We start from the raw sequence: 18,155 nt of genomic DNA on the forward strand, positions 1-18,155 counted from the left end.
AGCGCCCTTCCTTCTCTTTCATGTTCTATGTGTCGGTAGTGATGGAAGTAATGTTGCCTGTGGCCCTACTTGACGCTTCCCCCGGATCCGGCTCTGTGCTCCTCCTGCTCCTCCCCCTACTTGACGCTTCCCCCGGATCCGGCTCTGTGCTCCTCCTGCTCCTCCTCCTACTTGACGCTTCCCCCGGATCCGGCTCTGTGCTCCTCCTGCTCCTCCTCCTACTTGACGCATCCTCCGGATCCGGCTCTGTGCTCCTCCTGCTCCTCCTCCTACTTGACGCATCCTCCGGATCCGGCTCTGTGCTCCTCCTCCTACTTGACGCTTCCCCCGGATCCGGCTCTGTGCTCCTCCTGCTCCTCCTCCTACTTGACGCTTCCCCCCGGATCCGGCTCTGTGCTCCTCCTGCTCCTCCTCCTACTTGACGCTTCCCCCGGATCCAGCTCTGTGCTCCTCCTGCTCCTCCTCCTACTTGACGCTTCCCCCCCGGATCCGGCTCTGTGCTCCTCCTGCTCCTCCTCCTACTTGACGCTTCCCCCGGATCCGGCTCTGTGCTCCTCCTGCTCCTCCTCCTACTTGACGCATCCCCCCGATCCGGCTCTGTGCTCCTCCTGCTCCTCCTCCTACTTGACGCTTCCCCCGGATCCGGCTCTGTGCTCCTCCTGCTCCTCCTCCTACTTGACGCATCCCCCCGATCCGGCTCTGTGCTCCTCCTGCTCCTCCTCCTACTTGACGCTTCCCCCCCGGATCCGGCTCTGTGCTCCTCCTGCTCCTCCTCCTACTTGACGCATCCCCCCGATCCGGCTCTGTGCTCCTCCTCCTACTTGACGCATCCCCCCGATCCGGCTCTGTGCTCCTCCAGGGCTGGGGCCTGATTTTTGACTTTGTTGTGAGCTAAAGGACATGTAAAGGTTCAATACCAGGGGGGAAATTACCCCCCTTCCTGCCCAGGCCAATTCTCAGCTTTCAGTGCTGTCGCGATTTGATTGACAATTGCGCGGTCATGCTACACTGTACCCAAACAATTTTTTTTATTTTGTTCCCACAAATAGAGCTTTCTTTTGGTGGTATTTGATCACCTCTGCGATTTTTATTTCTTGCGCAACAACTAAAAAAAGACCGAAAATTTTGAAAAAAATAGTTTTTATTTTTTTCTGTTAATTTTTTTGTAAATAAGTACGTTTTCTTCTTCAATTACGGGCACTGATATGGTGGCACTGATGGGCATCGATGAGGTGTCACTGGTATGCGGCACTGATGGGCACTCATAGGCGGTACTCATGAGTGGCACTGAGAGGTGGCACTGGTGGGCATGGATGGGCACAGAGGAGGCACTGATGGGCATGGATGGGCACTGAGAGGTGGCACTGATGGACACTGATGGGTGGCACTGATGATACTGATGGTGGCATTGCTGGGCATCACTTGTTTTATATGTTTGCCAGTCAGTGCCTATGTTGCCAGTCAGTGCCCATTTGTGGGCACTGATTGGCATCTATTGTGAATATTTTTTAACATGTGGATGGCCATGGGGTACATACCTGGCCATACACATGTTGCCCCCTTCCCTGGTGGTCCAGTGTGGGCATCCGCGGGGGGGCTACGCTGATAAACAATCAGCGCAAACCCCCACTGTCAGGAGAGCCGCCGATCGGCTCTCCTCTGCTCGCGTCTGTCAGACGCGAGTGAGGAAGAGCCGATCAACGGCTCTTCCTGTTTACATCGTGATCAGCCGTGATTGGACACGGCTGATGACACGGTAAAGAGTCTCTGCCGGAGGTAGTGAGGTCACTCTGGGACTACCGGTCAGGTAGTGAGGTCACTGGGGGACTTCCGGTCAGGTAGTGAGGTCACTGGGGGACTTCCGGTCAGGTAGTGAGGTCACTGGGGGACTACAGGTCAGGTAGTGAGGTCACTGGGGGACTACAGGTCAGGTAGTGAGGTCACTGGGGGACTACAGGTCAGGTAGTGAGGTCACTGGGGGACTACCGGTCAGGTAGTGAGGTCACTGGGGGACTACCGGTCAGGTAGTGAGGTCACTGGGGGACTACCGGTCAGGTAGTGAGGTCACTGGGGGACTACTGGTCAGGTAGTGAGGTCACTGGGGGACTACCGGTCAGGTAGTGAGGTCACTGGGGGACTACCGGTCAGGTAGTGAGGTCACTGGGGGACTACCGGTCAGGTAGTGAGGTCACTGGGGGACTACCGGTCAGGTAGTGAGGTCACTGGGGGACTACCGGTCAGGTAGTGAGGTCACTGGGGGACTACCGGTCAGGTAGGGAGGTCACTGGGGGACTACCGGTCAGGTAGTGAGGTCACTGGGGGACTACCGGTCAGGTAGTGAGGTCACTGGGGGACTTCCGGTCAGGTAGTGAGGTCACTGGGGGACTTCCGGTCAGGTAGTGAGGTCACTGGGGGACTACCGGTCAGGTATTGAGGTCACTGGGGGACTACCGGTCAGGTATTGAGGTCACTGGGGGACTACCGGTCAGGTAGTGAGGTCACTGGGGGACTACCGGTCAGGTATTGAGGTCACTGGGGGACTACCGGTCAGGTAGTGAGGTCACTGGGGGACTACCGGTCAGGTAGGGAGGTCACTGGGGGACTACCGGTCAGGTAGTGAGGTCACTGGGGGACTTCCGGTCAGGTAGTGAGGTCACTGGGGGACTACCGGTCAGGTAGTGAGGTCACTGGGGGACTACCGGTCAGGTAGTGAGGTCACTGGGGGACTACCGGTCAGGTAGTGAGGTCACTGGGGGACTACCAGTCAGGTAGGGAGGTCACTGGGGGACTACCGGTCAGGTAGTGAGGTCACCGGGGGACTACCGGTCAGGTAGTGAGGTCACTGGGGACTACCGGTCAGGTAGTGAGGTCACTGGGGACTACCGGTCAGGTAGTGAGGTCACTGGGGACTACCGGTCAGGTAGTGAGGTCACTGGGGACTACCGGTCAGGTAGTGAGGTCACTCTGGGACTACCGGTCAGGTAGTGAGGTCACTGGGGGACTACCGGTCAGGTAGTGAGGTCACTGGGGGACTACCGGTCAGGTAGTGAGGTCACCGGGGGACTACCGGTCAGGTAGTGAGGTCACCGGGGGACTACCGGTCAGGTAGTGAGGTCAACCCCGTCCTATGAAGGAGCATGCTTTGACTGAGAGATGAGCTCATCAGTCTGCTGCTTCTCCTTTTTACTGTCCAATCACTGGCTGGGGGAGGGACCAGACCTATAACTGTTACTTCATTGCAACAGAGAAAAAAATCAGGTCTCCTGAACTTTTCAGACCAGGGCTATGGTGTGTGACAGAGCTGTGTAATTCTCAGGACTGGATGGACAGAAATACAACTTCTTTGGCAGGTAAAGCGTCTCCAATGAGGTGAATTTTCATCGGTTTATGTCGCTGTTGGCCCCGAGCGCAGCTTTACATTCACACGATGCACAGATAGAAGCCGCGTTCCTCCATTTATAAACGAGGAGGAGAGAAGCGGTGAAGGTCACTGAACCGGAGATCCAGCTGGAAAAATAGGTCATGAAGAGGAGGAGGAGGAAGAGGAAGGATCCATCACTTGTGTGCCCCGCAGGAACACAGCGAGAAGCCGAGCGTGATGATCGTCAGCCAGCCAATCCCCCTCCTCCTCCTCCAACCCCCCTCACATTATCGGGGGAGGGATTCTAAAGGCGACTATTTGCTTTCTCTACATTCCACCTTTTTTATTTTTATTTCCTAATTGACTTGTAGAAATTAAGTGTAAAAAATAAATAAAATAAACGTAAAAAATAATAAATATTGGATAAATAAAAAGAGATGGAAGTCTCCCCCCACCCCCCCCATAGTACAGAAGACAATAATTTGATACATAATGTTACATGTCTGCAATCAGTGTATAGACTTGTTTTTCCCTTCTTTTTTTATTTTTATTTATTCGTAATATATTTATAATAATATACAATTATTATTAATAATAATATTATTGTTGTTATAAAATTATTAATTATTTTTATACAGGATTTATATAGCAGCAAAAGTTTACGCAGTGCTCTACAATGTAGGGAGCTACGTGAGCAGCGCCCGCATATGTAAACGGTGTTCAAACCGCACATGTGAGGTATCGCCGCGATCGTTGGAGCGAGAGCAATAATTCTAGCCCTAGACCTCCTCTGTAACTCAAAACATGCAACCTGTAGAATTTTTTAAACGTCGCCTATGGAGATTTTTTAAGGGTAAAAGTTTGTCGCCATTCCACAAGCGGGCGCAATTTTGAAGTGTGACATGTTGGGTATCAATTTACTCGGCGTAACATTTATCTTTCACAATATAAAAAAATGTAGGGCTGTTACTGATCAAAATTTTTCTGTTCGATTAATCGTTTTTTTTTTGTTTTTTTTTAATCGACTAATTTTGATTAATTATAACGCACATACAGATCCAACTACTTTTAGGCTGGGTTCACACTACGGTTTTCCCGTCCGTCAGCCGCATACGATTTCAGTATTGAAAACGTACGGGCCCGGACGGGAAAACGTATAGATGGACAATGCATTGCAAATCGTATGCACTCAGATGCATCCGGGTGCGTACGATTTGCTGGCAAAACGTTTTTTAAACGTACGCAAAACCGTGTTCAACCACGGTTTTGCGGTCGTTTTTAAAACAGTATGGCAAACGCATACGTTTTCCTTTAACATTAATGTCAATGGAAAACGCACATGTGTGCGGTTCCATACGTTCCCGTCCGTTTCAGCCGCATACGGTTTTTCATATAAATCGTATGCGGCTGACGGACGGGAAAACCGTAGTGTGAACCCAGCCTTAGCTGATCTCCTTGCAGGCTGATTCCCAGTGCAGCTCCCAACCACTGGAAAAATGGATAGCAGGATACAAAAACACACAAAGGCAGCGCTCGATGGGAATAGCATTAAAACTTTTATAGTCTTCAAGTCGGTAACAAAATAAATATTGCACTGGAGATAAAATCGATGTAGCTACATAAACTGTAAAAATGGTGCGAGTAATACCAAACGGTAGCAAAAGCAGTCATAAAAACACGTAGCTAAGTATGATACTGGTATAAAAATGTGTACACCGATGCCACTGCTGAATCCAGATGAGGAGAGGTTAACATCAGTCTGTCGGCATGTAGATGTCCCGTGAAGGGAACTATCACAACTCCCAGTGGGTGGCTGTAGAATCCCAGGTTGATAGAGGGAAGTGATAGAGGGAAGTGTAACAGCCCTTGCGTGTGGCAGATAGTGAGGTCCCGCCGGCATGCAGATATGAAGGCACAGCAAAGGAGCCCTTCAGATGGACACGGCAAGCCCCGCCGGTGTCTGTGACGTCACCGGATCTCCGACGGAACTCCCTGAAGGCCCAGAAGCCGGCGGAGAGGTGAGTACCAATCAAAAGAAGTTTAATCGATGAATTAAAAGTTAATTTGCACAGCCCTAAAAAAATATATATATTGGGCTAACTTTACTGTTGTCTAATTTTTTTAATTAACCACTTAAGGACCGCCTCCTGCACATTTACGTCGTCAGGATGGCACGGCTGGGCACATCCACGTACAGGTACGTGCTGTGCTATTGTCCAGCCGTGGGTCGCGGGCGCGCGCCCGTGACCCGGTCCGAAGCTCCGGGACCCGATCGCCGCTGGAGTCCCGCGATCGGTCCCCGGAGCTGAAGAACGGGGAGAGCTGTGTGTAAACACGGCTTCCCCGTTCTTCACTGTGGCGCCGTCATTGATCGTATGTTCCCTTTTATAGGGGGACACAATCGATGACGTCACACCTACAGCCACACCCCCCTACAGTTAGAAACACATATTAGGTCACACATAACCCCTTCAGCCGCCCCCTTGTGGTTAACTCCCAAACTGCAATTGTCATTTTCACAGTAATCAGTGCATTTTTAAATGCATTTTTTGCTGTGAAAATGACAATAATCCCAAAAATGTGTCAAAATTGTCCGAAGTGTCCACCATAATGTCGCAGTCACGAAAAAAATCGCTGATCGCCGCCATTAGTAGTAAAAAAAATTTTTTTTTATAAAAATGCAATACAACTATCCCCTATTTTGTAAACGCTATAAATTTAGCGCAAACCAATCGATAAACGCTTATTGCGATTTTTTTTTTTTTTTTTTTTACCAAAAATAGGTAGAAGAATACGTATCGGACTAAACTGAGGGAAAAAAAAGTGTTTTTATATATTTTTTGGGGATATTTATTATAGCAAAAAGGAAAAAATATTGATTTTTTTTTCAAAATTGTCGCTCTATTTTTGTTTATAGCGCAAAAAATAAAAACTGCAGATGTGATCAAATACCACCAAAAGAAAGCTCTATTTGTGGGAAAAAAAGGACGCCAATTTTGTTTGGGAGTCACGTCGCACGACCGCGCAGCTGTCTGTTAAAGCGACGCAGTCTTGAATCGCAAAAAGTACTCTGGTTTTTGACCAGCAATATGGTCCAGGGGTTAAGTGCGCTTTTAAGACCGTTGCGCAAATACAGTGTGACCAAAAGTATTGCAACGACCGTCATTTTATTCTCAAGGGTGTTAGAAAAAAAATGTATAATGTTTGGGGGTTCCAAGTAATTTTTTTCTAGCAAAAAACAAACAAACAGTTTTTAACTTGTAAACACCAAATCTCAGAAAGAGGCTCGGTCCTTAAGTGGTTAAAGTAACGCAGTGCTGTATTGCCAAAAAAAATGGCCTGGTCATGAAGAAGGGTAAATCTTCCGGAGGTCAAGTAGTTAACTGCCAATCATGTAGGAGAGGGGGCGGGGCACTGGCACAGATGGTTCATGGTGTAGGATGACCTTAGAATCTAAAAGGTCGGCATAGTTTCTTTGGTGTCACTGACTTTGGTGCCGAGGATTATTAGACGGGACGATGGCCGGTATCACAGCAGAGCTCTCTCTATAGCGATGGTCTGTCTCCAGTCCCTGTGCCTGGTGTAGTGTGTTCTGTCCCCCTGGTCCCTGTGCCCGGTGTAGTATGTTCTGTCCCTGTGCCCTGTGTAGTATGTTCTGTCCCTGTGCCCGGTGTAGTATGTTCTGTCCCTGTGCCCGGTGTAGTATGTTCTGTCCCTGTGCCCGGTGTAGTATGTTCTGTCCCTGTGCCCGGTGTAGTATGTTCTGTCCCTGTGCCCGGTGTAGTATGTTCTGTCCCTGTGCCCGGTGTAGTATGTTCTGTCCCTGTGCCCGGTGTAGTATGTTCTGTCCCTGTGCCCTGTGTAGTATGTTCTGTCCCTGTGCCCTGTGTAGTATGTTCTGTCCCTGTGCCCGGTGTAGTATGTTCTGTCCCTGTGCCTGGTGTAGTATGTTCTGTCCCTGTGCCCGGTGTAGTATGTTCTGTCCCTGTGCCCGGTGTAGTATGTTCTGTCCCTGTGCCTGGTGTAGTATGTTCTGTCCCTGTGCCCGGTGTAGTATGTTCTGTCCCTGTGCCCGGTGTAGTATGTTCTGTCCCTGTGCCCGGTGTAGTATGTTCTGTCCCTGTGCCTGGTGTAGTATGTTCTGTCCCTGTGCCCGGTGTAGTATGTTCTGTCCCTGTGCCCGGTGTAGTATGTTCTGTCCCTGTGCCCGGTGTAGTATGTTCTGTCCCTGTGCCCGGTGTAGTATGTTCTGTCCCTGTGCCTGGTGTAGTATGTTCTGTCCCTGTGCCTGGTGTAGTATGTTCTGTCCCTGTGCCCGGTGTAGTATGTTCTGTCCCTGTGCCCTGTGTAGTATGTTCTGTCCCTGTGCCCGGTGTAGTATGTTCTGTCCCTGTGCCCGGTGTAGTATGTTCTGTCCCTGTGCCCGGTGTAGTATGTTCTGTCCCTGTTCCCGGTGTAGTATGTTCTGTCCCTGTGCCTGGTGTAGTATGTTCTGTCCCTGTGCCTGGTGTAGTATGTTCTGTCCCTGTGCCTGGTGTAGTATGTTCTGTCCCTGTGCCCGGTGTAGTATGTTCTGTCCCTGTGCCCGGTGTAGTATGTTCTGTCCCTGTGCCCGGTGTAGTATGTTCTGTCCCTGTGCCCTGTGTAGTATGTTCTGTCCCTGTGCCCGGTGTAGTATGTTCTGTCCCTGTGCCCGGTGTAGTATGTTCTGTCCCTGTGCCCGGTGTAGTATGTTCTGTCCCTGTGCCCGGTGTAGTATGTTCTGTCCCTGTGCCCGGTGTAGTATGTTCTGTCCCTGTGCCCGGTGTAGTATGTTCTGTCCCTGTGCCCGGTGTAGTATGTTCTGTCCCTGTGCCCGGTGTAGTATGTTCTGTCCCTGTGCCCGGTGTAGTATGTTCTGTCCCTGTGCCCGGTGTAGTATGTTCTGTCCCTGTGCCCGGTGTAGTATGTTCTGTCCCTGTGCCCGGTGTAGTATGTTCTGTCCCTGTGCCGGTGTAGTATGTTCTGTCCCTGTGCCTGGTTATGTGATTTCTAATCCTCCCAACAAAACCGGCGGAGACTGAAACCAAAAACGTGCGCCGAGTGTCCCCTCTGCCCGGCTGACTTCTAATCTTCTCTCTTTGTATCTTTCCAGGTTGAAGATTGTCAAGATTTCTTTTAAGTGCAAACAGTTCTTCATTCAGCTGAGGAAAGAACTGGTGAGTAATGAGCCGACTTGTGTACAACCATCTTTTTACACCCACCGAAGTCTTACATCATCCTTATTTTTTACCACTAAACTGAGTTTGTATAGTGAAATACAGTACAGTGGAACCTCGGATTGCGAGTAACGCGGTTAACAAGCGCTATGTTTAAAAAAACTGACTCGGTTTGCGAGTGTTGTCTCGCAACACAAGCAGGATTCAAGCCAAAGTGGGGTGCAATACCGCATTTGGCCTGAGATGGGGGGGGCGCCGTTCAGAGCTGATCGGCGCCGTTCGGAAGTTCTTAGAAATACTCAGTTTCCGAGTTCAGCCTAGGGGTCCTTTCCGAGTGTTTACGAGTCTCTCCGGGGGAAAACGCCCGTCTCTGGCCATATGCGGTATTGCATGCCATTGAAGTCAATGCGGAACAAATTATTTTAGTTTCCATTGACTTCTATGGGGAAACTCGCTTTGATATGCGAGTACTTTGGATTACAAGCATTCTCCTTGAATGGATTATCCTCGTAATCCGAGGTTCCACTGTATTTAGAAGTCTGTGACACTGTTTTGATGTTGAATTTTAATAGCAGCGGTGTTCTGTCACAATAGCAAACCTGTGAGATCGGCACGCTGGCCGCTGGTCTTAAAATTTAACATCAACATTTCTAAATCCCGTATTTCACTCTATAAACTCAGTTTAGTGGTAAAAATAAGTGCAATGCAAGACTTTCGTTGGGTGTAAAAAGATGTCCACTTGGCGACTTTAGACTGTAGGGTGTACCAAGATGGCTGTGACGCAACGTCACTTCTGTTACCAAATCTGACGGGTCGCCTAATCTGACGGAACACCGGCTTAAAGCAGATCTTCACTACATCTGAGCACCACAAATCAAAAACAGGATTTTATTCATTTTTAATATTCAAACTCCCCCCCCCCCTAGAAATTCATGTAGCATTTACTTCCTGGAATCTATTTTCCCTTAGCTCAGGCGTGCAGGTGTTCCGTCAGATATGGTGACCCGTCAGAATGGGTAACGGAAGTGACGTTCCGTCGCCGCCATCTTGCTACACCCCCACACTCCTACACAGTAAGGATGCTCTGAGAAGGGGAAAGCGGTAGGGCTGGGGAAAAAATCGTTTTGAATCTAGAATCGAGTCGAGAGATCAAATCGATTCAGATTTTCAGCAAATCGATTTTTTCTTTTTAATATTTTTCACCAGGACCGGCGCTGACACCACGCCGGTGACTTGTCGGTATTGTTCCCCTATCCACATGGTTCCTGTAAGGACTGCGCAGGCGCAATCCTTGCCGACGGAGATCTCCGAACCTCGGCCGGCATCCAGGCTCATTCCTTAACATCACCGTGGATTGGAGGATGTTAAAAAAAGAGCCTGGAGGCCGAGCGAGCCGACTGGTCACTTTCCTCAAATTCCACGTCGCCCTGGATTGCGCCTGCACAGTCCTTACAGGAACCATCCTAATAGCCGGAACCATATTGGCAGATCACTGGCCCTGAGGAGCTGCGGGAAGACGTTTTTAGCTGCCCGCAGCTCCTCAGGACCGGCGCGGTGTCCAGAAAAAAAACTTTTTATTTTTTAATCGCAGATTTTTTTGAGACATCTTGTTACACCCACCGGAGTTTTGCATTTTACACTTATATTTAACGGTAAAGTGAGTTTATTTACTGAAATCCAGGACTTAGAACTCCGTCTGACTTATGATTTTTAATTTTTAAAGCAGCGGCGAGCCTTCTGATCTCACAGGTTTGCTAATCTGACAGAAGTTGGCTGCTTTTAAAATTCAATATCTAACCAGTCAGACGGACTTCGAAGTACCGTATTTCACTAAATATACTCCCTTTCCTGTTAAAAAAATGAGTGTAAAATGGAAAACTCCGGTGGTTGTAACAAGATGTCCGCTTTCCCTTCTCAGAGTATCCTTACTATGGAGGAGTGCTGGGTATAGCAAGATGGCGGTGACGGAACTTCACTTCCGTAACAAATTCTGACGGGTCGCCAAATCTGAAGAAACACAGGTGTTCTGTCAGAATACCGCTACCCATCAAAATGCAACCGAAGTGACGTTCCGTCGCAGCAATCTTGGTACACCCCGCACTCGTCCGCACTAAGCCTACAGTCAGTAGGAGGCATGCGGACATCTTTGTACGCCCACCAAAGTCTTGCATAAGTGTGAAATTCAAATCTCGGGTGGGTGTCACAAGATGTCCGCTTGTTGCCCCCTTCTCGGTGTACCGTTACTGTGGACGAAACGTCACTTCCATTACAAAATCTGACGGGTTCGCCATATCTGACAGAACAACGCCTTCTCACTGTATCATTAATGTGGACGAGTGCGGGGTGTACCAAGATGGCCGTGACGCAATGTCAAAATCTGACAGGTGGCCTAATTCTGACGAAACACAGGCAGAAGAGTGTGCTCAGCTGAGAAAACCCATCCTCCCCTCCTGAAGACGCCTAAGATGTATGACATCATTTGCCTAGGTTTGGAAACCAGGAAGTACCGTATATACTCGCGTATAAGCCAAGTTTTTTCAGCACTTTTTTTGTGTGCTGAAAATGCCCCCCTCGGCTTATACTATAGTCAGGTTTTGCGCCTAATCTCCCGGACTTTGGGGACCCGGTACTGGCAAACTTGGCACACATGTAGTCAAATTCTTCCTCTACAAGTGTGCAAAGTTTGTTGTCCGGGGGACCTACGGCCGGGGAGCACCGATTTTTCAAATCCGGGCACCCCTTCCATAGACTCCCATGTTAAACTGTAATTTCTTCAGTGACTTTGGGGACCTGGTACCGGACAGTCGTAGGTTCCCTGGACCCAGAAATTGGCACACATGTAGCCCCATTTCTCATCTACAAGTGTGCAAAGTTTGTTGTCCGGGGGACCTACGGCCGGGGAGCACCGATTTTTCAAAGCCGGGCACCCCTTCCATAGACTCCCATGTTAAACGTCAGTCTAGTCATGGGCACAGTGAGGCATGGGCATATACACCCTAGGCTTATAGTCAATGGGCCGGATTCAGAAAAGAGATACGCCGGCCTATCTCCTGATACGCCGTTGTATCCCCGAGTCCGGCCGTCGTATCTATGCGGCTGATTCGTAGAATCAGTTACGCATAGATATCCCTAAGATCCGACAGGCGTAAGTGACTTACACCGTCGGATCTTAGGCTGCAATCTCACTCTGGCCGGCTAGGTGGCGCTTCCGTTTGTTTACGCGAGGAATATGCAAATGAGGAGTTGCGCTGATTCAGAAACGAACGAGAACGCCCGGCGCTTTTTTTTTACGTCGTTTGCGTTCGGCTTTTTCCGGCGTATACTTACCCCTGCTATATGAGGGGTAGCTAATGTTAAAGCGGGGGTTCACCCTTAGAGGGCACTTTTCCCCCTTAGCTTCCTGCTCGTTTTTACTAGGGGAATCGGCTATTTATTTTAAAATATGAGCCGTACTTACCGTTTACGAGATGCATCCTCTCCGTCGCTTCCGGGTATGGGCTGCGGGAATGGGCGTTCCTTCTTGATTGACAGTCTTCCGAGAGGCTTCCGACGGTCGCATCCATCGCGTCACGATTTTCCGAAAGAAGCCGAACGTCGGTGCGCAGGCGCAGTATAGAGCCGCACCGACGTTCGGCTTCTTTCGGCTACGAGTGACGCGATGGATGCGACCGTCGGAAGCCTCTCGGAAGACTGTCAATCAAGAAGGAACGCCCGCTCCCGAAGACCCATACCCGGAAGAGGCGGAGAAGATGCAGCTCGAAAACGGGTAAGTACGGCTCATATTTTAATACAAATAGCCGATTCCCCTAGACAAAACGAGCAGGAATCTAAGGGGAGAAAAAAAAAAAATTTATAAATGGGTGAACTCCCGCTTTAAGTATGGCCGTTGTTCCCGCGCCGAGTTTTGAAATGTTTACGTTGTTTGCGTAAGTCGTTCGCGAATAGGGCTGGATGTAATTTATGTTCACGACGAAAGCATGACGAGTTGCCAACGTCATTTGGAGCATGCGCACTGCGATTCAGTCACGGCCGGACGCGCATCATTTAAATGATACACGCCCCCTACCCGCCGAATTGGAATTCCGCCGGGTGGATTTATGCTACGTCGCCGCAACTTTACAGGCAAGTGCTTTGTGAATACAGCACTTGCCTGAAAAACTTGCGGCGGCGTAACGTAAATGAGTTGTGTTACGCCAGCAGAAAGATCTCCTGATTTTTCTGAATCTGGCCCAATAAGTTTTTCCATTTTTTTGTGGTAGAATTAGGTGCCTTGGCTTATATTCGGGTCGGCTTATACTCGAGTATATACGGTAACTGAAGAAATAAGAAAATAACATTTTAAAACAAGTAAATGTGATGGACTTTCCTATCTATTCACTAATGCTAGCAGCGTAAGGATTGGAAATAATCGCTGTCTGTCTCGCTTTTCCTTCAGAACGAATATCGGGAGACGGTTTTGGGGTTTAACATGGTGAATTATCGCGCCTGTAAGAACGTGTGGAAAACGTGTGTCGAGCATCATACCTTCTTCCGGTTGGACTCGCCGCTACCGCCGCACAAGAACTTCTTCGCTCATTACTTCACGTTGGGCTCCAGGTTCCGGTACTGGTGAGTATTACACAGGGACCCGATCGCTGATCGCCGCCATTAGTAGTAAAAAAATTTTTATAAAAATTACATAAAACGATCCCCTATTTTGTAGACGCTATAAATTTTGCGCAAACCAATCGATAAACGCTTAATGCGATTTTTTTTTTTTTACCAAAAATATGTAGAAAAATACGTATCGGCCTAAACTGAGGAAAAAAATTAATTTTTATATATTTTTGGGGGATATTTATTATAGCAAAAAGTAAAAAATATTGCTTTTTTTTTTAAATTGTCGCTCTATTTTTGTTTAATAGCGCAAAAAAAATAAAACCGCAGAGGTGATCAAATACCACCAAAAGAAAGCTCTATTTGTGGGGAAAAAAGGACGCCAATTTTGTTTGGGAGCCACGTCGCACGACCGCGCAATTGTCAGTTAAAGCGACGCAGCGCCGAATCGCAAAAACTTGCCGGGTCGTTTACCTGCATTTTGGTCCGGGTCTTAAGTGGTTAAAAAAAAAAAAAAATGGTAACCATGTATTGTTTTAATCCCTTGTATAAAAAAAAATGTGTAAAAAAATGTTTTTGTAAAAATTGTAAAAAAAAAATATTTTAAAACATTTAAACTTTTTTTTTTTTTACAATTATAAAATGTTTTTGTTCAAAAATGTAAAAAAATACGTGAAAATGTTGTTTTGATTTATTTATTTAAGGGGGTGTGGCCCTGCCAGGTAGGCTGTACCCCCGGGGCCCCGTGATTTCTAACAGCAGCCCCGATGATGATAATAAAGGTGTGTTTTGTGTTGTTGCAGCGGGCGGACGGAGGTGCAGTCTGTACAGTATGGGAAGGAGAAGGCCAATAAGGACCGGGTTTTTGCGAGGTAAGCGGGGATCGACACAGTTGCTCGGGGGGGGGGGGGGGGTTCTCTGGTTTCTCTTTCATTGTTTGTTTGTTTCCCCGTGGAGGGAAAATGGCTAATTGGGCCCAATTTGGACATTTTCACTTAGGGGTGTACTCACTTTTGTTCCCAGCGGTTTAGACATTAATGGCTGTGTGTTGAGTTATTTTGAGGGGACGGCAAATTTACACCGTTATACAAGCTGTACACTCACTACACAACATTGTAGATACAAATTGTCATTTCTTCAGTGTTGTCACATGAAAAGATTTACAGAAATGTGAGGGGTGTACTTACTTTCGTGAGATACTGTGTGTATATATTCCTATATAGATGCCTTACATGGGCGGCAAGACGTTAAACTGAAGGTTCACCTGGACTTTAAAGCGGGGGTTCACCCTAAAAAAAAAAAAAAATGTTTCTACCATGCCATCCAGCATACTAGCGCGAGCTACAGTTTGCCTTTTTTTTTTGAGCCGTACTCACAGTTTAATCCCTTTGTTAAGTTTCATGAGTGACGGCCGGCCATGGCGCGTCACGCTTCCCGAAAATAGCCGAAATAGGACTTGGCTCTTCACGGCGCCTGCGCAGTCAGCTCCTAGTCTGTGCGCAGGCGCCGTATAGCGCCGTGAAGAGCCGAGTCCTACTCCGGCTATTTTCGGGAAGCATGACGCGCCATAGCCGGCCGTCAATCATGTTCCCCTCTGCATAGGAACGCCCATTCCCCGCGGGTGTCTGAAATTTAACTAAGGGATTAAACTGTGAGTATGGCGCCAAAAATAAAAATAAAGTCTCTGCCCCCCCAGCCATGATGTGAACTGAATGGGCGGCTGCGAAGAGGCTGAGTGGGCGGCCGCGGGCTCCAGGAACAGCCCAGGATTTGCTGACCCCTGGCAAATTGTCATTTGACCTCCGAGGGGGTCCCGACCCCCAGGTTGAGAACGACTGCTCTAGGGTCTCTGCTAAAAAAAAAAACAAAAAAAACATTTTTAATGTTTGGGGGTTTCTAGCAGAAAAAAATATTATTTTTTACATGTAGGCGTGGTATGGATGTGGTTAAAGTCTACGGGAAACTGCACATCCATCGGAAGTCTACATGGTGACAACCCTGCTGTGTGATTTTGGTTTAAATCAAACAACGTTGTCACTTGTTATAGGAAGTGGAAAAAAATGAATGAAATGGCAGAATCGATAGGTGATAACCCGGGGGGGGGGGTGGGGCTGCTGTGCGAGTACTATAGACAAATTCTCTGTCGTTTTTTTTTTTATTTTGCCCATACTTCCACTTCAAGGTTTCTGTGTCGCCCTTGTGGTCGCTGGCACAGAGAGGGTTAAGTTTGCTGCTGCTGCAAAAAAAATCGTCTTTTTAGCTTTGTGGTGAAGCTTCAGAGCCGCACGCCGGGCTCAACAGGAAGCTGAGAAGAAAAGGCACAAGTGGGCGGCGCCCTGGCTTTCAGAACTGTTTATTAGAGTCAGAGAAAAAAAAAACTAATATTAGCGTGGAGCGCTGAATGCCGGGCCCGTCATGGAGGGCGATGGCGGATTTCTGCTCACTTCCAGCCTGTCAGGTGAGTTTTTTTTTTTTTTCGAAGGGGGGGAAGCAAAGCGCCTGTTGCCTTGTCAATGGGCCTGTATTTCGGGACTCCCTCCTATTGCCAAACACCAGTCCGTCATTCCGCCGGGGAGCTCATGTGTGTAATTTGTGTCCCGCTTGATGTACACATGTAACAATTATGGTAATAACCGGCTTGTTCCGTGAAAAAAACAAAAGGCTGCCTCCTTTTATTTTCATGCAGGAAAAAGATAAAAATGTAACCGGTTAAGACCCGGACCAATGTGCAGGTTAAGGACCCGTCCCCTTTCTGCGATTCGGCGCTGCGTCGCTTTAACTGACAATTGCGCGGTCGTGCGACGTGGTTCCCAAACAAAATTGGCGTCCTTTTTTCCCCACAAATAGAGCTTTCTTTTGGTGGTATTTGATCACCTCTGCGGTTTTTATTTGTTGCGCTATAAACAAAAATAGAGCCACAATTTTGGAAAAAATTCAATATTTTTTACTTTTTGCTATAATAAATATCCCCCAAAAAATATATAAAAAAAAAACATTTTTTTTCCCTCAGTTTAGGCCGATACGTATTCTTCTACATATTTTTGGTAAAAAAAAATCGCAATAAGCGTTTATCGATTGGTTTGCACAAAATAGGGGATAGTTTTATGGCATTTTTAGTAATATTTTTTTTTTTCTAGTACTAATGGCGGCGATCAGCGTTTTTTTTTTTTTTTCGTGACTGCGACGTTATGGTGGACACATCAGACACATTTTTGGGACCATTGTCCTTTTTTACAGCGAAAAGTGCTATAAAAATGCACTGTGAAAATGATAATTGCAGTGGTTAATTGAAGGGGTTAACCACTAGGGGCGCTGTAGGGGTTAAGTGTGACCTCATTTGTGTTTCTTACTGTAGGGGGGGCGGGGCTGGACATGTGACGTCACTATAGCAGGGAACGGACGATCACTGACATTGCCACAGAGAAGAACGGGGAAGGTTTGTTTACCTCTTCCCGTTCTTCAGCTCCTGTGACCCGATCGCGGGACACCCGGTGCGATCGGGTCCAGCGGTCACGGAGCTTTGGACCGGGTCATGAGCGCAACGCCGGCGGTCCGCTCGTGAATCACGGCTGGGCTCTTAAAGAGGACGTATATATACGTCCATGTGCCCAGCCGTGCCATTCTGCTGACGTATATTGGCTTGCGGTGGTGTCATGGATACACAATAGTCTGGCAGCTTACCTGTTTCCATCTGTCCATTAGAGGCCTGACTCTGTTCTGGTTGCCTTCTTATTTCCTCTCCTTCCTGTATGGCCCCACGCAGGCCATCCCAGGAAGTCTATATTAACTATTGCACTACAGGCCTGCAGTGCTGTTTAACAGTGTTGTTTGCTTAAGTTCCTGTCTGCAGTGTGCTACGATTACCTTCCTGTGTACTGTTTTTGGCTCGTCCCTGACTTCTCCTGTTCGCCTGTGCCCTTGACCTTTTGCCTGTCCCTCGGTTACCCTAGTCTGCCTGTTGCCCCAACCTCGACTTACCCATCACTACCATTTGTCCTACTTGCTGCTTCCCCTCTCTCTCTCTCTGCGGAGCGTGACCTAGGGGATCCCAGGGGTCGCGACCTGGATCCAGCTGCAGCGAAGGCCATCCTCACCACTAGAGGCTCTGGTAAAAACAAAAATGGGTCTTGGACTCCGCGCCCTGGACGATCTTGGGTTCACACTTTCTCTCTGATTGCAGCAGTTGGCTATAGAGTTCACTACCCTGTGGTGCATCCCTGACCCCAACGGGGTGCACTTGTCACCTGGCCACCTTAAGTGGTTAAATAACACACGTTTTTCTTTTTTTTTTTTTTTGTGATCTTTGCGTTGGGCCGATAAAGTGTGAAACAGGGGAGGAGAACCATTCCAGCAATGGAGGAGAACATTTCCAGCGATGCTGGAGACACACGTAGCTTTAAAGGGTTAGTTCACCTTTACTGAAAAAGCTGCCTATACAGGTAGGTGGGTGGGGGGGGGGTGCCGCCGCCTGTAGATTAAAACAAACTGTGCCACTTTGACTAAAGTTGGATAATGCTCTTGCTATAGCTGTAGGTCATTTATCTATCTCCCAAAGCCTGGCGCTGGAAAAAAAAAACTAGAGATCTCCACATCCTGTCTTGTTGCTAGGACGTTGCTATGAAACTTCTACAGCTTACTGTTCATATGCGGGGCATGGTGTGAACCGCCCCTGAATCAAGGAAAGGGCTCACTCCTGTGATAGTGGGGGGGGGGGGGGACAGCATCGGCTAGAAGTGTCTTAGCAACATCCTAGCAACAAGGCAGGATGAGGGGGTCAACAGTAACAGCTAGGAGTGTCTTAGCAACAAGGCAGGATGGGGGGTGAACAGTAACAGCTAGGAGTGTCTTAGAAATGTCCTAGTAACATGGCAGGGTGTGAGGGGAACAGTAACAGCTAGGAGTGTCTTAGCAACATCCTACCAATCAAGCAGGATGGGGGGTGAACACCATCATTTAGGAGTGTCTTTGCAACATCCTAGCAACAAGGCAGGATGAGGGGA

The 18,155-nt window shown here is 48.3% G+C and overlaps 1 protein-coding gene across 1 annotated transcript in view; it reads left to right on the plus strand.

Annotated features, from left to right (window-relative positions):
• The window catches only part of PTPN4 (protein tyrosine phosphatase non-receptor type 4), a 130,520-nt gene that overhangs the window by 66,345 nt on the left and 46,020 nt on the right, over positions 1-18,155 (plus strand). The window contains exons 11-13 of the mRNA XM_040358245.1: positions 8,496-8,559; positions 12,995-13,167; positions 13,959-14,027. Of these exons, the coding sequence (XP_040214179.1) occupies positions 8,496-8,559; positions 12,995-13,167; positions 13,959-14,027 (306 nt within the window). The remainder of the gene's footprint in view (positions 1-8,495; positions 8,560-12,994; positions 13,168-13,958; positions 14,028-18,155) is intronic.

Source organism: Rana temporaria, chromosome 6, assembly GCF_905171775.1.
Source record: "Rana temporaria chromosome 6, aRanTem1.1, whole genome shotgun sequence".
NCBI lineage: Eukaryota > Metazoa > Chordata > Amphibia > Anura > Ranidae > Rana > Rana temporaria.